The sequence below is a fragment of the Zingiber officinale genome, chromosome 6B, assembly GCF_018446385.1.
Source record: "Zingiber officinale cultivar Zhangliang chromosome 6B, Zo_v1.1, whole genome shotgun sequence".
In the NCBI taxonomy this organism is placed as follows: Eukaryota; Viridiplantae; Streptophyta; class Magnoliopsida; order Zingiberales; family Zingiberaceae; genus Zingiber; species Zingiber officinale.
The window spans coordinates 95,196,017-95,221,340 of record NC_055996.1 but is presented as its reverse complement, the minus strand read 5'-3'; the positions used below and the strand labels follow the sequence as shown (position 1 = coordinate 95,221,340).

Genomic DNA, 25,324 nt, shown 5'->3' with positions numbered 1-25,324 from the left:
GACTAAGTTATTAAAGCTTACCAAAAGAGCAGGGAAGTTTCTTTTGAAGAGGGCTCAAGCCAAACAAGTGTAGAAGGCCCTCGGCAACCATTTGTGGATTTTAAAGCGATGGTTGCTTAGCTTGTTGAAGTGTGAAATAAAAGTTGGGTCACCTTTATAATTGCCAAGGTTAGGAAGAGGAGGAAGGGAAGATTATCATTCGATGGACCAAGTGGCAGGTTTAGGCATCTCAAGGAAGGAAAAAAAAAGATTTCTATCCCTTATTCGAAGAGGACATATCCTAAAAAAACATACTTTGGACGTGATTGAAAAAGGAAGACCCTAGACTTTGATTTCTTGGGATAAAAAAAACAAAAAAAGATTGTGTGGTGTAGGAGAGATGCCAAAAAGGCGGAATAATATGAACATGTCGCACATAGTGCGGATTGTGTTCAGGGCAAACTGTTGTAAAGGAATATTAAAATACTGACTTACATCTGACAAGAATAGAGGGACAAAAAAACATAAATCAGTTGCTAACCGGTCCTTAAAGAAAGTGATATAGTTATCAGGAGAATGATGAGGATGAGCATCAGAGGAAGGGAGAACGATGTGATATCTCCTAGGGATTTCATATCGAGAATGGATGTAGGCTTAATCAGAATCATCGAAATTAGAGCGAGTGAAAGTATACTAGGGAGCGAAGGCTTCTTGAGCCATGAGCGCGTGCAAACTCAAAGATCGAACAACTTACTGGTCATTTAGGGCGTGAAAGAGAAGAAGGTTGCAAAAGAGAGGTCGTTGGAGAAGAAAATCAAGGAAGATGAAAGGCAAAATGTTGAGATTTTGCGTCGTTTAGGGTTTTTATAAAGTATAACTTAATCCCCACCGTTCAATCAAAATAATGGGTAGATAGTGAACCGTGGATATGCAAGAGGAGAGAGGTTGTTGGTCAGTATGAAGAAGTGTGCATCAGAAGTCGTTTCAAAAAATGAGGAGTAGTGTGTCACGTGGCGTCCACCCATAAATAGACATTTATGATGGAGGTGACAACTAAATCATTCCTCTTTCTAAACACCTCTCCGCACACCCATTGTAATCTCTCTTAAACAACCAGCCACTGACAAGCCATTTTTGAAAAAAAAATCACTAAGTACCCAAGGCGCAAAGGAACACGTGATTGTAGGTCCCTTGGCGGCCTGCTAGAGGTGGGGTGAATAACCTAAAATAAAAATAAAACCTTTCTCATGTTTCAAGCTAAATTAAGAAACACTTGCATAAAAGAAAATTAAAGAAAGAAAGAGACAGATTCTTTACTTGGTTACAACCTACGTGGTTATTAATCCAAGGCAAGTAAAGCTCACTAAAAGTCTCATTCAAGCAGAGAAGCCTCTTACAACAGTTGAAGCACTCAATTACAAAGCTAAACAGAAAGAGAATTGATTACAAGTGTTATTTTTTAGCTTATGGGATCAGGGATGTATTTATAGCCCTGATCGGGTGCCTAGAAGAGTTTCAGGCATCTGGACGTGGATAGAATTTTATTCAAGTCGCAACGGATCGCACCATGTCGCATTGTGATAGTTTTTATGTTCCGGGCGCCTAAATTTGGTTTAGGCACCCGAACCCAAAAAGTCAGCCTCCTATTGATATTTTGGTCTGGGTCTTTCGCTTTGGTTCCGTTCACTTGGGTCCGGGGCTTCTGCTCCGATTTCATTTACTTGGGTGATTCCAGTCATTCGAAATATGGCTCATCCGGACCCATTTTCCTGACTTCGAGCAGTCTTCTGCTCCGACTTCTCGTCCCTCAGAAATGTTGCGCGACTCTTTCTTATCCGCCAACGCACTCTTTCGCAACATCTCGTCCCTCAGACGCACCGATCCCGTTGACTCTCTCCTGTGTCGTCCTTCTCGCTAGCTGCGTCTTTCGCTCGACTTCCTGTGCTCCTAAGTTCCTTCACACTTAGACACACAACATCAAAACACAACAGGACATAACTCTAACTTGATTGATCAAATCAAAGCCTCCACGGGGTACTTACAATCTCCCCCTTTTTGATGTGAATAACCCAAGTTAAGTTACGGTAAAAAGAACATAAACAACTAATAATCAGGTAATAAATTTTGCAATGTGCAAAAATTAAATGAATACCCTCCCCCTAGACTTAACCTCCACTTCTCCCCCTTTGATCACATACAAAATAGGGCACTTTGAAATAAGTCTAAAACAAAGTCTAAGGAAAAATACTATTATAATGATTATCCAGGAAATCATGAAAGTTTAAATTTTGACAAAATCTTGACTTTAATAAGTTATAAACGAATTTTGAAAAATATTTTTAAGTATTGAAAGATTCTAAAAATTTTAATAGGGGTTGAACAGACATATATAAAGAAAATATAAAATTTTGCACAAATGAGTTAACTTAAGTAGAAAATAAATTCCAAAAAAAAACTTAAATTTTAAAAACTATCTTTTTTAGTAATTAACAAATATTTTTAGATTGGGCAAATTTAAAAAAAAAATATAATAGTTAACTATTTAACAGTTAGCCTATTAAACATTCATTTCAATAATTGACTTACAGGTTATGGTGAGACACTAGGTCTTCTTGGATATTGAAACAACAACCACTTCTAGATAAAACCTTTTAAAGAAATTAAATATTTAATTTTCTTTCTGTAAATTGTAACTTTAAAAAAAAATTAATTTATTCTAAGCAGGATTTAAGAACCCAATATAGGTTTCTTCCTACTGGATTGATCAAGTATCTTTTAGGAACATATTTTGGTGATAACTTTCTAATTTGACTCTTATGGTATTTAAAATACTATTTTAGTCCTTGATAATATCTCGAATATAATAAGCATGCAGAATTTTTTAAAATTTTCTATTTGTTCCTTTAAATTAGTATTTTTTTAATTTTCAATTTATCAAGCTCCTCTATTAAGCAAGATTTTGCTAAAATTCTTTTTATTTCTAAGTTTTCTTTTTTCAAATTTCCCTTTTTGGTTTTTAATTTACACATTAATTTAGTCATAGATTTAATGCCAAAGTAAAGTTGATCAAGATGTAAGAGGCATACCTCACTTACCATGTCAGATCTGAAGCTTGATTCCCCCCTGCTTCATTGCATTCGTTTGATGTCGCTCCCTCTTCATCGATGCTAGTTTCTGAGGATCTTTGTTCTTTGTGACTAGCCATCAGCGCTAGTCTGGCGTACGCTTCTATTTCTGACTCAGATGACGAGCTTTCATCCCAAGTGGCCTTGAGATTCTTGTGCTTATTTTGCTTGGGGCCTTTGCCTTTTTCCTTTTTGAGCTCCGGGCAGTCCTCCTTTATGTGTCCTTTTTTTTTTTAAACTGGTAGGATCGAACATTCCTTCTATTTCTTTAATTTTTTCTGTTCTATAATTCTTTAAATTTATTAGACTTAATTTTTTTAAAAAACTTTCTTACAATGTACACTTCTTGGTCTCCTTCCAGATCTGAGTTTGACTTAGGTTCACCCTTCTTGGTGGCTCGCTTAGTGCCAGATTCTTGGTTGACTCTACTATTGTACTTACACATCGAGTCTCATGTAATTCTAAAGTTGAAAATAATTCCTCTAGAGTACTTACCTCCATGTTCTTTGATATGTAGTAGCCGTCTATGATTGAAGTCCATTCAAGAGTTCTGGGAAAGACGTTTATGTGTAGCGTACTGAATCCTGGTTGGTTACTGTTTCACTGAGGTTGCTCAGTTTGGTGATCAGCTCCTTGATCTTCGCATGCAGTTGGGCTACCTTCTCACCTTTTTCCAGATGAATGTTCGTTAACTTGTTCTGAAGAATGTCCCATCGTGTGAGCTTCACTTTGGATGTTCCTTCATGGAGTTCCAGGAACTTCTCCCAGAGGCCGTTTGCCGATGTGTAGCTTCCGATGCGATTTACTTCTTGAGGTGGTAATACACTTAATAAATGCTATTCCGGTCGATTGTTAGCTACGAAATCACTTTGCTCCTTCTTCGTCCAGAGATATTCTTCTTTTTCTATATCTTGTTGATCTTTGGGAACTACAAAACCATACTTGATTATTAAAAGAATTTCAAAGTTGGTTTTAGGAATACCTCCATTTGGCATTTTCAGTGCGTGAATTCCTCCTCAAACTTTGGTGGGATGTGACTTGGTCCGACCATTGGTTTCTTTGCTTCAGTCAACAGTTAGTCCTTTTGAAGCATCCTTGCTCTGATACCACTTGTAGGTCCCTTGGTGGCCAGCTAGAGGGGGGTGAATAACCTGAAATAAAAATAAAACTTTTTTTGTCATTTCAAGCTAAATTAAGAAATACTTGCATAAAAAGAAACTTAATTAAAGCAAGAAAGAGGCAGATCGTCTACTTGGTTACAACCTAGGTGATTATTAATCCAAGGTAAGTAAAGCTCTCTAAAAGTCTCCTTCAGGCGAAGAAGCCTCTTACAGCAGTTGAAACACTCAATTACAAAGCTAAATAGAAAGAGAATTGATTACAAGTGTTATTTTTTAGCTTCTAGGATTAGGATTATATTTATAGCCCTGATCAGGGCCCTTGGAAGGGTTCCAGGCGCCTGGACATGGATAGAATTTTATCCAAGTCGCAACAAATCATGCCACGTCGCATTGTGATAATTTTTATGTTTCGGGAGCCCAGACCCAAAAAGTCAGCCTCCTGTTGACTTTTTGGTCTGGGTCTTCCGCTCCAGTTCCGCTCGCTTGGGTCCGAGTCTTCTACTCCGGCTCTGCTTACTTGGGTGATTTCGACCATTCGAAATAGGGCTCATCCGAACCCATTTTTCGACCTTCGAGCAGTCTTCCGCTCTGCTTCTCATCCCTCGAAAACATCGTGCGTCTCCTTCTCGTTCGCCAGCTTACTCTTCCGCAGTGTCTCGTCCCTCAGACGCATCGAACCCGTCGACTCATTCTATGTCGTTCTTCTCGCTAGCTGCGTCTTTCACTTGACTTCCTGTACTCCTAAGTTCCTGCACACTTAGACACATGGCATCAAAACATAACAGGACATAACTCTAACTTGGTTGATCACATCAAAATTTCCATGAGATACTTACAATGATTTTCTGAACAACCTTAGTAAAAGGGACGAGTAGGCGGGAATTGGACTTGGGTCTAGTCAGTCGGTATACCTCCTTTGACTAGACTTGAAGGGAAGGCTAGTGATACGAGTTGTAACAAGCGGATCCAAGAGATGACGTGGCAGTCAAGGTCAAGGTGACATAGTGGTTAAAGTCAAAAAAGTACTCCCCACCTAGCTTGATCATTCACCCAACGCTAAGACTCTCGGCCTGACCGGGTTACAAGCCATTTAGGAGAAGGCCGACCGCCCCCTAAGCTAATCAAACAAAAGGGGTTTAGTGCTTTAATTTACTCTTGAACTGAAAAGGTAACATATCCGACTGAGTTTAAAGACGGCTGGCCTTATAGGCCGGTCGGGATGTCCACCTTGCAATCGATTGACCATAAGTCCAGTCCAGGGAAAGGTCGAGCTCCCTACTCTGCACGAGCCTCTGTACCTACACTCGGTTGACTCGATTACTGATCAACCCTATGAGTATCTATTCAATAATAGATCTGGATGAGTTTATATGGCTCCATACCTGCCTCTTATATGCATAAGTGTAAGACAACTTTCTCTTTAGATCCGATCAGAATTCCAAGTACGCTTTACCTATAAATTATTATACGTCCGACCGAGCCTAAGGTATTTTGGCTCAAAATATCAACCAAACCTCTCAAAACAAAGCTTCACTTCTCCAAAAGCCCATTGTACTCCCGGTCGGACAAAAGACATACCGGGTCTAAGGCGCTTAGCTTTATATTGCTGCCCGAATATATTTCTAGCACGCACAGGTTATCAAATGGATGGACAGAACGCACAAGTTATCATACTATTGTTCAAACGGACTCTCAATATGCTCAAGACATTATATTATTTCTCGAAAGAATTTCCAAATAGTCTTCGATACACAACAAAGTAGCTTGATATGAGGACAGGCCTAAAGGCAGTCAGCCTTATAGGGCGGCCGGTATACTCAGCCAACAGTATGAGTAGAGAATCCTAATAACCTGTCGGAATAACAACTATGTGTCAAAGAATATTCTTTTGAAACCTTCTTCAAGGACCATCGTGTATCCCATCAACAGACCATTTATAACAGCATATTCCTTCAACAACCTCAGCAAGGGCATAAACTATAAACGACAAAAGAGGCATACATGTGGGTAAAAGGAATATTCCTTGGATAATTATTGCACATTGTCTAGGTTGTACATTTTCCTTTACCTAACAAACTCTGATACACTTCGCTACCTCATTGATTACAGAGGTTATGTTAAGTGATATATAAAGAGGGAGTCCTGTCAGTGGTAAAGGTACATTCTCTGAACATCTAACACTTATTCTTGCATGCATGTTCTTTACTATTCTTCATTTACATGTTTAGAAAGATATAAACTTGAGCGTCAGAGGGTCTTCGCCAGGGACTCTCCCCCCGTTCTTAGGCATTGTCATTTTGTTGGCTCATCTCCGTGTATACATGATTAAAGGAAAACATCTCTGCTGAATAAAAAATCTTCTCTTAGTCAACTATTAAGTCATCGTGTCCCCGGTGCTCCATCTCCATAGTTTAGATAGCATGGTTTTTGCCTGGCAATGAAAAAGATAGGGGAAGATGCCTTACTGAGTCTCTCCCGTCCTACTGAACTCAATTAAAGTGAGAGCAGTGAACATCGGTGACACGGATCCTCCACTTCTCCCTTTCCAACTGAGACCCTAGTGGGACGCTAACCCACCTTCTTGTCTGCATTTCCCCTTCCCGTGCCTGTCTCATTCGTATGAGTCGGAAATAACTCTGACATTGACCTTAGAGGTGGTTTTGCTTGCCCCGAGGACATTTTACTCTATGAATCTTATAAGAATCAATCCTTATCTAATAAAGCAGTTCTACTATCCGAGTACTAACTTGACTACACCGTAGAGGCACGAGAGAATATATGAGATTCATAGAGTAAAATAAATTATTTAAGTTGAACTCATTCGATGAATATTTGGATAATTCCTCATAGAACGTTTATTGCGTTGGCAAACTCGCACCTGAAGATGTTGATAATGAATTTACTGCATTGTCAGATTTCACCTAATGATGCTGGCAGACAGAAAACTATAATTCGGATAAAGTAAAAAAAATAACAACAAATATTCATTGAAGAATAAAATACAGTAGAGACAAATATTTTTAGAGTTTAATACCATGTAATTTAAAATGTAATTAGAGAAATAATTTCAATAATTTGAAAATGTATTTTCTTTTCTTTTCTAGCAAATGCTTATTCATTCCGTAGAATTAATGGGAAACTGCACTCTGCTACTATGCACCATAAAGCTCTATTCACTCACTGATATCATTTCATTTCGAAAGACACTCATTGAATAAGTTGATGGATGACGGGATCCCCTCATTATGAATATCACCATTGTTAATAAGATTGACAATGGTCTGATCGACTCTGAACAAGGATCTAATTCCCTCTCTTCATTTCATAAACTTCTTCAAGATGCAAACCACTGCCAGATGAGAGCAAATGGCAGAGCGGCCTCGTGATAGACAGAAGATACCACCAAGAACCAGAAACCCATTCTTGATCCAATTTTTTGAAGAGCTCAATGATTTCTTCTTGGAAGCACAAGCCATCTTCTTTTGCCCAAACATTCTGCCTACTCTCCCAGCAACTTCCTTTTTGTCTGTCTCACCATTGATCTCGAAATCTGGTGGCACCTGAGCACAAAAAGAACATCAGCATGTAGAAAATCTTCACAAATGCATAAACCATCTTTTATGCTCGCATGGAATTGTAAAGGCTTGAATGATTCAAATGCTAGTTTCTTTTGACAGGAAAAAGTAACAGCTTGAAGTTGGATTACTAAAGCTGACCATTTTAATGAGTTTCTGAATGGTAGCACATGATGTTGATCGAATTGGCCTGGAGTAGGAATATTCACGGAGTGCTCTGTTCATCTTCATCACATAGTTCCATATTCCATTGACAAATGCAACTTTTGCAACCTCAATGTTGATGCCAGCATCTTCTTGATGCATCATTGTTATCTCACAAGAATTCCTACCAGGCACTGCAACTTTTGACGAAAGTTAGACACAGTATCCTGAGAATCTTAACATCACTTGAAGCAAGTACAATTCAAAAACTTGTAATAGTGATGATCAAGCAAAAAGATTTGATCCTTGCATTGTTGGAATTTGGAATCAAAACTATGTTATGATGCCAACTTCAGCAGTTACTGGTTATTTCACTTGACAAAAGAAATAGACTAGCAAGCCTAGACATTAGAGGATTAGTGAAAAATGGAAAACAGGTACATCTTTTAGCCAAGTTACTTATTAGATGTAACAAAGTTGCACAGAAAGCTTGCCTTTCCTTATGCGCCAACCTGATCTAACAAAATCAACACGTACATATTTACTCTGTCGTAGAGCTAGAGGATGCTCACAATTCTACACAAGCAATAGCAAAATGATTGTTAAAGAAAATTGAACATAGGGCCCGAACTCATTTTAGAAGAAAGAAAAAAAGAAAACTCATTATATGATGCATTCTCAGTTATCTTAAATTTCAGTTCTCATGATATTACTACTATAATGCAACCTCATGCCTAAAACTAAGGTTCCATTTGTTTCACATAAAATATTTTTGTTTTTAGATTTTATAATGTTTTCTATGATGTAAGATCATTGTTAAATAAAATTTCTATTGGTTAACAAAAAATATGGACCTCTTTTGGAAAATAGCTTCCTTTTAAACATAGTTCAGATCATTTTATTAATCTGTATGCAAGTCCACCCTCGTCAATAAGCATACTCTCCTCTCTCCACCCTCTACCTTTGTCTGTGAGCCCTCTGCTCTCATCCTCAAGCCCTTTCGATGGTGTCTGTGAGTTTACCTACATCAAACAGATCAAACGAACTCTCATTCGAACTAATTTGACACACCCAGATTGCCTTATTTACTTGCTCTATTGTGCAACTAACTTACGAGGCCACCAAGCGTGCTTGATCGGGCCAATCATATTTAGTTAGTGGTATTCTTCTTTAATTCCAATTTGGTAGCCTAGTTCATATTTATATCTCCTGCTCATAGTAATTCTAGAGAAAAACTATGTACTTTTCTCCTATTTATTGGTGATTTATTTTTCTCTCATGGGCTTTTACCATTATTTCAAGAATTTTTTTTCATGTAAATCATTTTTGTGAGCTTGTATTTTTGTTTCATGAAAAACTACTGCAATATTGTTTCAACTAAATGTCAAAGCATCATCATTTCATTCAGTAATAGTAGAGGTACTTCACAACTTAACAGGTGGTATAAAAGCTTATTCTTAAAATAGAGGTGAACAATAAAAAAAATGATAAGTTTCACGAAAGCAATTATCACATTTGGAAGAGGATGAAAACTTCATTGCAAGAATTATTATGCACCAATATTATTGATTCAGCAAGGTCCAAGGACAAAAGTGATGATGATTGAAGATTACCCAGACAAATATATATTGCATATGACGACTTGTATATGAGAACATCTACAACTACATTGCAGATTAGGCAGACACACTTGTAGTATGGACAAAGTTGGATAGACTTTGTACCAAAAAAAATTGGAGAAAAAAAGTTATACCTGATAAAGACACTCTAGCGTACAGGGGATGAAACTAATATCAACGATCATCTGAATACTATGTAGGGCATTATCAATCAATTAAATTATACAAGATTTTTTATGATGTTCATGGCCTGTGGCCTCTAAGCTCCCTAGATAATTGGGATACCCAAATTCATCACCTAATTGACTTCTTATGAAGAGAAAAATGTTAAATGAGGAGATGAGAAGGAGCTATATGGGGTGTCACGAAGTTTTGTTGCAAGGCACAAGGGAAGAAGCAAAATCAAAGATTCTGCAAATAAGTGGCCATCAAGTGATAAGTAAAGGAGAGAAGAGATACAGTAGACCAGTGGTAAACCTAGCCACATGAAGAGAACTTGCAAATTGCTCGATAAAAATTAGAAATCATAGAAGCAAAAAGAGTCTGAAGATGAGAGCATGTTTGCTATTGCCGCTTTATCTACAGATGAGGCGGTTATATATACTAGTTTGTCCTAGCTGTGAGTGCTACCATATTGTTCCAATAATATTTTACTACCTATGAACAGGAAGATTTTGGTGAAGTTGGTTGACAACAATGCTGCCAAGATTGCTGGAATAGGCGACAAGCTGACCCAAGCTGGGGGACAATGTATACTTTGATTCTTAAAACGTCAGAGAAAATCCAGATTTCAGTTTAATCAATTTTAGTTAATAAAATTCTAGATAAAGAGAAGTTTCAACATCAATTGGGTAATGAAAACTCATAAAGGCATCACCACACATTGTATAAAGCTCATGTTGCGTTAAATGTAAATTTGGTTGATGTAATCGACATTGGGTTTGTGTCACAAGAGTATCACTGTGAGAGACTGAAAGAAGATGGATAGCCAATCCTTTATTTTTACTAGCTAAAGAAAGAAGTTGAGTTTCAGTTTTTGTTGTCTATTTAGGAAGCGGTAAAGAGTATCCTTTAGGACCAGATCTGAGAGGAAGGAAGACAAAAGAGTGATGCATTCATACATCTCTGATTATTTTAGGTGGAGTATCTGTGTGGCAATCAGTTCATTATCACACTCATAAATAGTGCTTCTAGAAACACTTAGGTTATAAACTTATGAAAATAAGAGCCAAGTGTTTGATTTCTTTTAGCTTTTCATGCCAAGGTTGAGAGAGACAAACACTCAATTAAAATGTCTTTGCCCTGGTAATAAAACAGAGTTAAGGTATACTACTCCCACATTGAATTCAACATGAATTGTCAAAGCCTGGTACATCTTTGTAGAAAAGGTGAGATATATGTTGAAAATGTTGAAGTTATACTCAAGCCATTCTAGAGAGTGTTCAAAACGACTTATTTGTTGAATAGATTCCCATTAGTTATTTAGGAGTTTGATTAACATGGAGCATGGATAAGTAAGGAATCATCCATATATGAGGGTATTTTGTTGCAAGGTTTATATTCATGTATTGAAGGAATAGAGGTTACAGTGGGAGTTCTGAGCAAAAAAATAAATAAAAATAGTAAATCAACATCAGAGAAGACTACTACATCAAGTACTTCATCAGATGGAGCTATAGTGTTTCCAAAACTTGCAAGCTACAAGTACAAATTAGTATTGATGATGAGATGCAGAAAGGGGAGCCAAGCAAGATGTTGAATAAGAGGAGCAACCCTTGCACTTAATGAGAAGGGGAAGCTTAATCAGAGATCATCACCCATCAATTAGATCCAATGATTCAGAGTATATCCTATATACCAAGCAGGGGGAGGTAGGGTTTCTAGGAGGAATAATCTTGCACATATAGAGATCTATGGATACAAGTTGTGCAAGAGAAGATGAAATCTGTACAAGTATATAATGCATAAAATTGAGTTGAGTTGCCTTGTGTAGAAAGCTTTTAAAGAACAAGTGGGTGCTCAAGTTGAAAAGAGATAGCAAGTTGATCAAATACAAAGTTCTAGTAACTACAAGAATACAACTTTGATAAAAGTATTCTCTCCTGTTGTTAAGGTGAAATCGATTCTAAAAGTATTGGGTCTAGTGGTCACCTTGAATCTTGAGCTTCAGTAGCTTGATGTAAAGATTGTATTCCGACAAGATAACATTGAGGAGATCTACATGGAGCAACTATAGGATTTGACGTTCAATGAAGCAGCATGATTTGTAGGGTTAAAATAACATGTATGGTCTAAAGCAAGCTTCCAGGTAGTGCTATAAGAAGTTCAATTCTTGTGTACTCAACTTGGACTACCATAGAGCAAATATTAATCCATCTAAATACTTTAGATTATTTATACAAGGTGACTTCATTATTTTATTGCCCTATGTTGCTTGTGTGTTGATTGTAGGGCATGATTGGCTAGTTGAAAGCTTGGTCATTTGATATGAAGAATCTGACATCGATCAAACACCTGGCAAGTATACAAATTGATTGAGATAAAAAGGCTAGGTAGTTGTGACTTCTACAAGAGAGGTATGTAGAACGTGAACTAAATTAGTTGAACATGAAGGATGGTAAAGCAATCTATACTTTTCCTGGCTAGTCACTTCAAACTAACCAAAACAATTAGTCCATCTCAGAGGCAAAAAAAAAAAGGAAAAGTTTTCATGTTCCTCTGCAATTTGATCACTTATGCATGCTATGGTTAGTACCATACCAATGCTTAGATATGCAGTTAGAGTTGTGAGAAATTTCTCTCATATCTGCGAAGATGCATTGGATCACAATTAAATGGATCTTTAGGTACCTGAGAGACACATTAAACTTAGCATTATTCTTTATGGGTGTTAAAAATAATTCTTGAGCACTACCACTGATTCAGAAATGATTGTAGACTTAGATGGGTGGAAGTTCACTTTAAGATATTTTTTTATTTTTGCAAGGGAGAAGAGGTATCTTGGCAGTCGATGTTGAAAAACTATGATTCATTATTATCACAATATATTGCAACAACTAAGGCTTGCAAGGAAACAGTATGGTTAAGATGTTTTCTTCAAGTTTTGAGTTTTATGTAGAAAAAGAATGTAGATTATATGATCCTATGAGTGTTATTGATCTCAGTAGAATGTCCATGTATCAAAACATATTAATGACATGAAAGGGGAACCTTTTCCCCAACTTCTCTCATGCAAATACATGAGAGAGAAAAATCATGAGATGTGGTCAACTACAACCCACATGTAAACACAACTAATGCACGACTCATACACAAGAACAATCCCAAGGGAGTTTTAGAGGGTTTCAAGACTATTTTCCTCAAAGAATGTTCTAGAGTTTGAGATGATTCAGTGGTTTGTGAATAGATCACTAGAAGCGATTACGACCATCAAAGATTATTAGAGAAAGAGATTGGTTTTAAGATTTGCCTTGATTTTGAAGATCAAAAACAATAGTGCACCTCTAGATTAAGGCATTCTTGTTTTGATTCAATCTAATAGCCTGATACTTATTTTATCACTTGCACATAGTGATTAAGGAGAAAAATATATATATTCTCTCTTATTTAATTAGTGGATTATTTTTCTACCTGAGTTTTTTATCCTTATCTGTCAAGGAGTTTTTCCACTTTAATCGTCTGGTGTGCTTCTGTTATTATCTCATTTTATTACACTAAAATATTATTGCCACTAACCCCCGAAGGGTCACCAATTTATGAAGTATAGTAAGGATATTACATTATCCAACAATTGTTCCATTGCACCTTAAAACTTGTGGGAGAAAATCCTTCTATCTACATGATACCTTCTAAATAGAATTCCAATAAAAGATAATAGGATAAGGCCATAAAACATGGAAAATTTATACAAAATGGAATATTTTAGAGTGAAAGATAAATATTCGTGAGGCCAAAAAGGATAAAACTAGTCCCAAAGTTATAGATGTTGTTTACGTAGGTTAGTCCTTAAACAACAATTTCATAATACTTGTTATCTACTTAAAAAATTTATAGCATCTCAAACAATACATTAATAGTCTTAAGGATTTAGCATTTTTTAAAATAAATTTACTTCTAAATTTGGAAATTTTCTACTCCTAACCTTGATATTCACTCTAGGTTTAATCAAGCTTGCCCCCCTTTGATCAATTTGTCTTTCAATGCTTTTGACGACCCTAGAAGGTTCAGATTTGTGCTAAATAGACATTGCTATACTCTTAGTATTTCTCTGAGTGTTGTTATGTTTGTTTTTCCAGATTTTGAGACCTATAGGTGATGTAACACAAGAAGAGAGCTTTATTGTTTGAAGGTATATATGGAGTAGGATATGAAATTGATTGGTAAAGAAGTATAGAAAGGTCGTAGGAACTTAGACATCACAACTAAGGAATTCTAGGGATTACAGCATAAGGAGATAGCATCAAATAAGTTGGAACAATTTCTTAACTCACTTTTCTATTTCATATCCCAGCAATACAGCATACATATTAATATTAGTAAGCAGATTCTTCAATCAAAGAAAACATGACTCATAAAATATAATTTGACTAAACTTTTAACTAAATTAAAGACAGGCTCTTTTAATTGAAACTCCAATTTAACTTTGATTATCAAACATTGGAAGTGTTGGACTTTATAGCTGACTCTTCAACTTCCTAAACTTTTACTTATAACCACCCCCTTTTTCTGACACAATCCGATACTCAATTACATCTTCAATTTCTTCTTTCAATGTTTAAATTATTGAAAAGCAAGCATTAGATTTATTATTTGTCATAATAGAGGAAGATGTATTTCCCTTCTCGACTTGTTTAGACCTAGCACGTGAACTAGAGGCCATGGATGCAATGTTTTTTCCTCTAGTACAATATTCAGGCTCTTTAGCTCCACTAGCCCTAGCAACGACATCCCATGTCAAGTCATCACCTTTAAAAACCAACTCATCTTCTTCATTATCACTTTCTCCATTCATTCTACCCATTAATCATTCATTACTATCATCAATATATGTCCAAAAGATGGCGCCAATCTGATCACATGCATTATACTGAAGTTTTAAGGCACGATTGTATTTCACAAATACCAAATTATTTAAGCGTTGCTGAGCTTTTTGCTGTGAATCTGTAAAATGTCAAAAATCGCAATAAGTATAATAAAATAACAAAGAATATTTTCTACTTATAAAAGTAACATACTAATAGTACTATACATTTATTGCATACTTGCTCAAATACACTCTAATTGCATTCACAGCCGAAAGCACTACAAGTGAGGCTAAGCACTTTAATAACAAACTTTTGCAATTCTGTAGTATTTGCTCCATAGCATTCCCACTATTATATTGGAGATAATACTATTCTATGTCTAATTGTCACATTCCTTCCAAATAGCCCTTCTACTTTTCAATATATAGAGAGCTAAATAGTGATTTTATCTTGTCCAGCAGTTCTTGAAACCAATCTCTCCATAGTTTCAAACAAATCATTCACCACTTCTCCACAGATATTTGAATCCGTATATAAATAAAAATATTCTGGAATCAAATAATGTCCTGCAGCATGCAAAGGCCGATGAAGTTGGTATTCTCATCTCTTATCAATGATCTCAAATACTTTTTTGTATTTCTCTTCTTTCTCTTCAAAGGCCTTCAAAATTGTTTCTTTTGCCCTATCCATAGCCTCATAAATATAGCCCATAGGTTTTCTTTTGCCATCAACCAATCTTAGAACACGAACTAAAGGGTCATATATCTTTAAAATATGCACAACGCTACTCCAAAATCTAGGTGTCATGATGATTTTAGCCACCTTCTTCCCCGCAACTTCTTTTGCCCATTTACTCTTTGTCCAATCTTTTGAAATGAACATTTTTCTTAAATTTTGCTTTTGTAGGTGCATCCTTTCAAGAGTGAGAAAAGCAATAGTAAATTTTGTGACACCTGCTTGACAAAGTTCTTTTTGTCTTTTGCCCATTTACTCTCTGTCTAATCCTTTGAAATAAATATTTTTTCTTAACTTTTGCTTCTGTAGGTGCATCCTTTCAATAGTGAGAAAAGCAGTAACAAATCTTGTGATACCCGCCCGACAAAGCTCTTTTTGTCTTATGAATTGCCTCAACATATTTACCATGCCTAGGCGAACATAAATGTAGGCATTCACACTCATTGCCTTCTTCGATGTTGCTTTAAAATCAGACAATTTCCCAATATCTTCTAAGATCAAGTTAACGCAGTGAGCGGCACAAGGAGTCCAATACAAGTGTGACCTGTTTTGTTTCTAATAATTTTCCTACAAAAAGAAGTTAGAAACTAGATAAGTTTAACATATATAAAATTATATTGATAAGAAAGAATTAAATAGATTCTTACCAGCAAGCACATTGTTACTTGCACTATCTATAACAACTTGAACAACATTTGCTTCTCCTACACGCTCCACAAATCGATCAAGCAACTGAAATATTTTCTCTCCCGTCTTTGCATAATCAGAAGCATCAACCGATTTGATGAAAATTGAACCTTTAAGAAAATTCACTAAAAAATTAATCAATGTCATCTACATCTACCATTAAACTATAACCATACTTAGCTCATTCTGTTTCACACGACTTAATGTAATCATTTGTCACACTATCAACAGCCTTTTTTAGAAAAGGAACCCACACCTCATGATAACTAGGTCCTTTTAGACCTACACCATATTGGCCAACCAAGCCCAACATCTTTTTGAAGCTTGAATAGTTAATGGCATTAAAAGGAATTGCCGCATCATACATCCACTCAGTTATGGTCATACAAGCTTTTTCCCTCAATTCTTTCTTGTATGCCTCATTTATCATAGTTTGTCTCTCTTTACCCTTTCTACTTTCAACATTTTTTTGCACATTAAGAGCAAAATACGTATCCATTGGACCTATTTATCTTAGCCTTTTTTGCATATCCGCTAATCTAGAACTTGTACTTATATTTGTAGGTGACGTAGCTTTAGCTTCAATATCATCTATATCAATATCATCACCAAGAGGGTCTACATCCTCAAAGTCCAATGCTGCAAGTTTAGAAAGATTACTTTTCTCAAACTTTTTCTCCATGAAAATTTTAATTTCTTCACGTACATGAGGCAGACATCTTTTGTAAGTCGTAGTATTTTGAACCCCCCAACAAGATGTTGTTTTGCATAATAGATACCCCTTTTTGCAACTTTTTTGATAAAAGTTACAACTCAAATCATTTTTGTTATCCGAATTAATTCTTTGAAAATAATTCCATGTCAGATCTTTTGATGCATATGTTGGAGCACCACTACTACCTTCCATGATAATTGAACAAAAAAATAGCATGAGAAATCAAAAACAAAATAAAATCAATATTTTTATAATATACTTCAATATGTAAAAAGAAATTATTAGGCAAGAAGAACACATACCAGCAAGAAAAATGAAAAATAGGACAAAAAAATAGAAAAACAAGACAGCGACAAGAAGAACATGTACCAGCAACTCGGTAAGAAGAAGAAGAAAAGGAAGAAAAGAAGATACCAGAAGAAAAAGAAGAAAAGAAGAAGAAAAAGAAGAAGAAGAAGAAGAAAAGAAGATACCAGAAGAAAAGGAAGAAAAACTGAAACGAAGAAAAGAAGAAGAAGAAAAGAAGATAACAGAAGAAAAAGAAGAAACAGAAGGAAAAGAAGAAGAGAAGAAAAAGAATAGAAAAACAAAAAAAAAAGGGAAAAACACATACCAGTTGATGGGTAGGGTGACACGACTCAGGCAACAGCGGCAGCAGCCGAAAATGCTCCGGGGAGGCTCAGGTTCAGGTGAGTACCTCTCTTTCTCCTTCTTGCATTCGTTTTCTTCTTCCCTTTCATCTTTTTACTTTGTGCCCTAATTCTAAACCAGATGAAACGCTTTTGGAGCAAAGAAAAATAGGTTAAAAACATTTTTTCAAAGGGAAAAAAAAAGAAAAATCCAGAAGATGTTCAAGAGGCGTGCCTCGTTTGCGGCTCAGGTGAGGTGCAAAGGCGCGCCTAGTCGCACCCAGGTGCGCGCCTTAATGACAACTGCCTCACTTTCCCAAAGGCGTTGGCTATTGCTCCTTGTGCGCCTCGCACCTCAGGTGTGTCGGAGGCGGCCTTTAACAACCCATATTTGAACCGAATAGATAATTACTTAATCAGCCTTAATAGCTCAAAATTAGACTTATTAATCGATTGATGCCTTATGACAATTGAATGATATCAATTACCTCAATCGATTTAAAAGTCTACTATATGCAATTTCCGTATTGGCATAATCATGTGAGAATGCTATTTCTGTTTGCATGCATCTTTATATTTAATTTCATTCTCACCTTTCTTTTTACGTAGAAAACTCTGCATGCAATTTTTTTTATACCATTTAATCGATTGGATTAAATTCAATAGATTGCATTCTCACGCACAAGGTTGTTAATTGATTGGAAATTGTTTCCAATTGATTGATAATTTATCTTTTAAAGTTGTTAATCAATTGGAAAATTCCTAATTGATCAAGATAACTTTAATCGTTTGACCGATCGATTCCAATCATTTCTATGTTCGATTTTAAAGCATTCAATCGATTGGTGAAAATCACCTATCGAGTAGGCAACCATGATCGAACCTGTAATCGATTAAAATCAATTGTGTATTCGATCTTCGTTGAGGCAATCGATTGTCCAACCACAGCAATCGATTAGGACAAACTAATCGATTAAGTTAATCGATTCTTGACGGTTTTGTTCGTAATTTAGGCTCGGTAATCGATTGGTCGACCAAGACAATCGATTACACCATTGTGATTTGACCTAACATTAGATCAAAGGTGGTGGTTTTCAATAAAGAAAGTGGCAGTTCGCTCGCTGTTATTTATGTTCTTCACGAAAACACGAAAACTCAATAACCTAAGCCTTTCCTAGGTTTTCTTCTACAAGAGTTTTCAATGATCAAACATGGTATATACTAGTGAAACCTAATCTAGCATTAACACAACAAATCAAAGAGAAAACTTAAACTGTATAGCCATAGAAAACGACGAAACAAAGCCAAGACTTTGATACCAATTGATTTCATGTTTTCCCTAACCTCATGATTTTTAAGAACAAATAAAGAAATCAAATAGAGATAAAACAACATGAAACATAGATCTAGTTCATCGGATCATGGCATAGCAATTGAAAGCATAAATAAATAGCGACAAGGAATCTAATTGAAGAGTCATCCTTGTCTTTAGCGTCGTCCAAGTAATCCAGAAATCCCTGAGGACAAAGAAGTAGCAGAAGCAAAGGGAGAAGATCTTCCAAGGGAATTAGGGGTGACGACGCTGCAAAACTTCTTATCGATAGGGAACAAGAAGTTAGGTCAAGATCCCTAAACCCTTGGGGACTAACCCTATATATAGTGGGCATCCATTATCAACCCATAGATGATAACGGATATGGATAATGTGTTCTACACATACGAATTTCACATCCAATAACCCGATACCCAATAACCTTAAATTAGATCACTTAACGGATTTCGGTATCACAAGTCTTAAATTACATGTAAGCCCACCATAAGGGATATTAATTCCAACACTAAACTCATCAAAGTGAATGGATTATCTTCAAATTTGAGATAGAAGTAGCTAGAGGCAGAGTTCTAAATGGGGGGCCCATATGATTTATAGCTACCCCATACACTTCAAGACTATGCTAAGTATCTTCTTGTTTAGAGAAGGATAATTCTATCGCGTACCACTATCCAATTCCATGGGTTACCGGTGGACTGTTGGACCAATAAGGCACTGAGCATGATCACCTCTTGTATAAGTAAGCCCCTCCTCTATTATGATCAATTAACAACTCATAGCAAGGCTCAAATCACATGTGTTTCCTTATGAAGGTTGATACCCAAACCACTTGTGCAAAATGTCCCAATTACCTTACCAATTGGTGTTGAAGTGCACTTGGGAGTTGTATTCAAATACATTCCAAGATATTGTAATGGATAAAAGTAGCTGGGGCACCAAGCCAGTACTTGTAAACACATGGCAGAAATGGAGACTCAAAATTAAAGGCTATGGGCACCATACTACCCATCCATGGATTCCAACATTCCATTTAAAAATTGTGGGGGCTGTCATGAAGGAAGCACAGAACAACCGATACACACACTAGTCCAATCTAGCATGCAAATAAACATACAGGAATTTTAAGGGTTCAAAATTCACACCTAAGAAATCTAGGCATCATACCATAAGTAGATTGCATCTATTTCATATCTTAGCAATACAAATCAAACACACATATTTATTACGTGAATTTTTCGAACATAGAAAACATATATAACTCATAAATATACTTTAACTAAACTCGTGACTAAATTAAAGACTCTTTTAATTGGAGCCTCAATTTCCTAAACTTTGACTATCAAACATTGGAACTACTAGAGTTCATAGTCAACTCTTTGTAAGGAACTAGGGCGCCAAACACGCTTAAGTGCAGCAGAAAACTTCTAGTTCCTCCAGAAGATCCATGCGAATGGAAAGACATGTTACAATCTATACTAAGTTTATATCATGATAGTATACCTTTGATGCGTGCACACAAACTCCAAACAGCTTGGATCTCAGCACAATCACATGTTCGCGCCTCTATGGTATCCACACGAACAAGTGTTCGTTTGTCTCACAAACTCGCAAGTGGAGAAGGCAACCACCTAAGGTTGTGCTAGCAACCTTGATAGGAGGTCTCGGACTAGAGGAGAAGAGAAGAGGAAGGAGAATGAAGAAGTACCCCAAAATGAGAGAAAAAAATGTTTATTTTCATCCAATGAAAATACTTAATGAGCATTAATGAATATTTACACTCCATTAAGGACCACATTTGAACCTCTTCATTTTGAATTTAATTTCGAAAATTGAATGATTCATTGAAATTTGAAATTCAATAAATTAATCTCCATTAATCCTCTTAGTGAATGAATTCACTTGAGTCCAACGCAAGTCTAATCCACTTAAGTCTAACTCAAGTCCAATTCAATCGAGTCTTACTCAATTGATCTCATGCAATTTCAAATATAATGAATCACTATTTCATTAATTTGTATTGACTCCTTGAGTCTAGTTTGAATTGGACTCAATCCAATAATTAGATCCAATTGAGTTTAACTCAATAAGTCCAATTCGGATTAGACTTAATCCAATGATTCATCATATGAACCCATCTCGAAATCTACTTGTTTTTTGTATGTGACCCAATAGGTTCTCGTAACGTTGACAATGTATCCAAATCAACATTTAGATACATAAGCAATGAGTGACATCTAGCAAGGCATCATTGCTACCCAAGTAACGAGAAAGTCGAGATCCGACCTAACCTATCCGTGGCTATTATCTTGTATGACTTGGTCCCTCTATCCTTGATATCTAGATTGATCAATAAGGCATAGACCGTGTCATCCTCTTATCAACCTTTTGTGTTTCTTGATCTTCTAAGTAGACACACTCAATCAAATAAACTCAATATCTCATATTGACTCATTTGTGCATGGTCATGCTTTCTTGTGTCCTACTAATCAAGGGGCCCACAGATATCGCTTCCGTCATATGGAAGGGATAGATCCCCTCTACATCACTCACATCCCTCCGCATAATTCATTGCATACCCTATGATCGACTTTATTTTCCACCTTGTTACAGGTGACGTTTGTCGATACCAAAGTACACAACTCCTTATGTAGGGAACCGTAGTGACTTCAGGTCTAAGGACTATTCATACCAATAGTTACATGAGAATGTTTATGACACTCATATAATGATCCATGAAATATTCTCATGGCGGGTCATTTAGTATATATTCTCTAATATATACCCATGTGTCAACCTGATATCTCATATCCATGACTTGTGAGATCAAGTCATCCGTTGACCTACATGCTAGTCTCAACGCATTAATATTGTCCTTGTATATTAATGCTTGAATAGGAATAGTTAAGAGGAGTGCTTCATGTATATCTACAATATCTCACTATCAATTCAACCAATTAATATGCTGTAGATAAGAACCTACTATCCAAGGACATTATTATACTTATTCAATCGGCATTGAACTGAAATAAATATAATAACCAACTTTATCTTTTATTAATAATGAAATATGATACAAAATGAGCCCTTTACAATCATCTCATAATTGGTACTAGGGCTAATACTAACACTCTTCGCCTTCCCAAACTTTGACTTTTAAATTTGGAATTGTTGGCCTTTAAATTATTTTCCAAATAGACACGTCATTTTTCAAAGTATGTCAGATTAAAAATTGGGCTTTGAAATTTTTATTGTTGCACTTATAGACTTATAGAGGAGACTGTCACTTGTCTTCATCCACAAGATTATCAAGTACTTTTGGCCGAAAGTATTTGATGGTCCTAAAGTCATCGAATTTGTGTCGAACGAACACCGTTTCACTCCTAGTGTTTCATTGAATCTTTGCATATTTATTTTTCTAGATTTTAAGCCATATAGGGTGATTAAACACTTTAGCTCATTTCCCTCCTAATATTTTTTTACTTTTTTTTCATATTCATTTTTTTTTATTCTAAGCCCTATAATGTCGTCACTATAGATGCATCCTTTTGTAAATTTCCAAGTATAGTGCGTCCTTTGGATATTCGGTAAACTTTGATGGGCCCTTTGATAAATTGTTGACTATGATTTTTGGTCTACTGAACTTTTCACTATTCAATGCTTAATTGTATATATCTCGAGTTGTAAAACCGGACTAGTCTATGTGAAAGGCTGAATTATCACCCTATGTTACAGAGGCTACTTGCCTTAGCAGTTTCTTTTTTTATATATCTTTCAGTTTTATTTTTTAAATATAAATTGCCGCATGACATTTTTGCTTTACTAAAATTTAAATAGAATTATAGTTTGCTTTGCTGTAATTGATGTAATAGTAGCTTGTTAGATGAGAAATACATTCCATACCTTGGTGAAGCAATAAAAGGTTTTGTCTTTTCCTTCCCACATACGCCATGCTGAAATATACTCTCTCGGTTTCAAGATAGGGAACTTCTTTATGGAACGTCCAACTTCTGTCCCACTATGCTCATCTACTTGGAGACACTCATGGTGGATCAAAATCTTGTCCCACTTTTTCCTGTACTGATTGTCCATGTAGAAATCTCTCAGAAGCTCTGTTGAACATTTCTCAAACGTTGCAACACTAAAATACTTCAGCGGCCCATTCTGAAACCACGCACACATTAAATGTCAGTCAGGAGGATAGTTATTCCACAATATGAAGTAGAAGATTCTAATGCTAACCCTAAACCCTAAATCCTAAACATACTAAAATGTGATTTCACATCACAAGTAGTCAGAAATAATTAAGAGGAAAGGAGAAATTTTTACCCTGACAAACAGACAAAACATTACCCAAACCCGAAAGCAGATGGGCTACAAAGCAAACATCTATATATATTAAATGAGTTATAATGGCATACTTTTGGCCGGCAGAACTTCGCTTTGTAGGACACAAGATCACTTCTTTTGTCGATCACGTCCTCCCAGATCTCATTCCCGCCGAGCCTTCCGCCAAGATTAAGCTTCAAATCTCTCAGATCGGCATCAGTTATGAGCATACAAATCCTGCGGAAGTTGAGAACATCAAGAAGACTATCCATTTAGAAAGAAGCCCTTTTCAGGCATCAAACTGGAACCAAATGCAACAATAATACCAACAAAAGGGGAGCCAAAGAAGTATAACTTAGTTCTCATGGAGGTCGACGAAGGCCACGTAGCTCCATAGACGGGAGGTCGGCGTTGGGGGAAGAGGAGCTTCCACAAGAGGAAGATGAGCACGACGGCCGCTGCCCAACCGCTGGCAGAGATTCCGTGGAAGAAATTGGAGAAGGCGAGAAGTGCTCGCGGTGAACCCGGAGGAAGAATGCGGAGTGCCGCCATCATCAAAATGAGGAGAGATTGAAAGGTTGGAAGAGAAAAATGGAGCACAGAATACGCGAAGAGGAGTTGGCCTCCCGCGAGAGGCAAGTTTAATTCTTTGCTTGGAACAAATTTTATGTACTTTTTTTATATTATTATTTTAGTTTCAAAAAATTATAAAAATATAATCTATAATTAATTATTCTTAATATATAATTTGTAAAATTTTAAAATATAATATATGCAAAATATAAATTCTCAATATAGTACATGATCCTATCCAAAAAATGGGAAGGTGGAAAATTAGAGATGTCACTACTCGTTGACTGAATATAGATCGTGTCCCGCTCTGTGAGTCAGGAAAGGGTCCCCGACATTGGCCCTCTGACACTGAAGTTAGTCACTGAAACTGTAAAAGAAAGCGGAGCAACAGTAATGCAAGCGCAAACAGCGAATAACGCATATCTCTACCGGTACTTGGATCCCACTTTATGTAGAGCTTTGGTGGACGAGGTGCATTCTTCTCGAGGCGTTGACATGTTCTCTAATGTGTTCTATAAAAGGACCTGTCAGGAAAGTGCCTCTGACACCATATCTTAACAGGGCATGCATATTGATAACTAGCCAAAATCTGTCACATCCGCTAATCAAATTGTACAAATGTATATTTAACTGAACCCCTTAATTTCACAATAATGTTGTAGTAACGAGCCCAGGATCGATCCGAGGAACCAACGGTAGAATGTAATTTAGGATTGTCTTTTATTCCTATTTTTTGGGGGGTTTTCGATATAAAAATGGGGTTGGGGGTTTAAAAGCTTTAAATCTAAATCTAACAGAGGAAAAACACAGCAATTAAGAAATTTATCTAAAGCATAACTAAAACCTACCTATGTGCCAACAATCAAACCTTAACGCATTGTCACTCCTACATTGAGATTAAATCATTGACACACTCTTAAACTAAGGAATGAAATACAAGATGCAAATAAATCTGATATACAACACCAATTAAAACCCTGACTTGAATTTAAACTCTAAACACTTAACCAAGTAACAAATTAAAATTAAACTAAGCTTCAACAAGGAAAGAAATGCTAACTACATGCATAAAAATATAACAAAACATAAAAGTAATCTGTTCTAAGTTACAAAACAATAATAAAAGTGAACTAAACCCTAACCAATCCAATCTCACAATCAACTCACAAACTTCATACTCTTGCCGTCACACAAGAGTACCAAAATCGAAACCACCCAATTTCGTACCTCAGTGGAGATTCTAAGCTGCAAATCAATTCGAGGAATGCTCACAAGTGCCGACGGACCACCCCCGACACGCTGGAAACAACCCAAAACCCCAAGAATGGCCGAAATCTGAAATCTGGTCTCTGGATCTGATGGAAGGCTGTGGAACGTGGATGAACGTCGAGTGAAGCTCAAGAACACCGGAAGACCACCTCCGAATGTTGCTGATGGGAATCGGAGCCGTCGATTGGAAGACCACCTCCAAATCGAGCTGGAAAAGGGAGATGCCGCGAGCCAAATTCCACCGGAGAGAACACCCTCCAATGGCTCCAGAAGATCGGGATGATGCCGCCGAGAATCTCTCCACCGAGATTGAAGCTTGAGAAATCGATATGAGAAGGAAAGGGGTCGGAATCCGAAGAAACGCCGCGGAGACGAAGCTGCTGCGCGCTGTGGAGTCGACGAAGGAAGCTGGGTACTGTAGCTTCTGTTTTGAATCAGATCTGGATCTGAACGGACGGCTGGGATTGATT

General features: G+C 36.6%; 1 protein-coding gene across 1 annotated transcript; it reads right to left on the bottom strand.

Moving 5' to 3' along the window:
- Nucleotides 1-7,304: 7,304 nt before the first annotated feature.
- On the bottom strand, nucleotides 7,305-23,615 carry LOC121990444. Its single transcript, XM_042544578.1, has 6 exons — nucleotides 23,368-23,615; nucleotides 23,105-23,249; nucleotides 22,587-22,847; nucleotides 8,439-8,520; nucleotides 7,942-8,138; nucleotides 7,305-7,785 (listed from the first exon to the last, which is right to left on the bottom strand). The coding sequence occupies exons 1-6, from the start codon at nucleotides 23,565-23,567 to the stop codon at nucleotides 7,543-7,545; spliced, it is 1,128 nt and encodes a 375-aa protein (XP_042400512.1). The 5' UTR covers nucleotides 23,568-23,615; the 3' UTR covers nucleotides 7,305-7,542.
- Between the last annotated feature and the right edge of the window lie 1,709 nt (nucleotides 23,616-25,324).

What these genes read in the sequence shown, in the direction of transcription:
- LOC121990444 (XM_042544578.1), bottom strand. Translation starts at nt 23,567, where the DNA reads ATGATGGCGGCACTCCGCATTCTTCCTCCGGGTTCACCGCGAGCACTT. An exon ending in AGGTTGGCGCATAAGGAAAG is followed by an intron (nt 8,139 to 8,438) that starts GCAAGCTTTCTG and finishes CAAAAGTTGCAG; the next exon opens with TGCCTGGTAGGAATTCTTGT. An exon ending in TTCAGAAACTCATTAAAATG is followed by an intron (nt 7,786 to 7,941) that starts GTCAGCTTTAGT and finishes TTTTGTGCTCAG; the next exon opens with GTGCCACCAGATTTCGAGAT.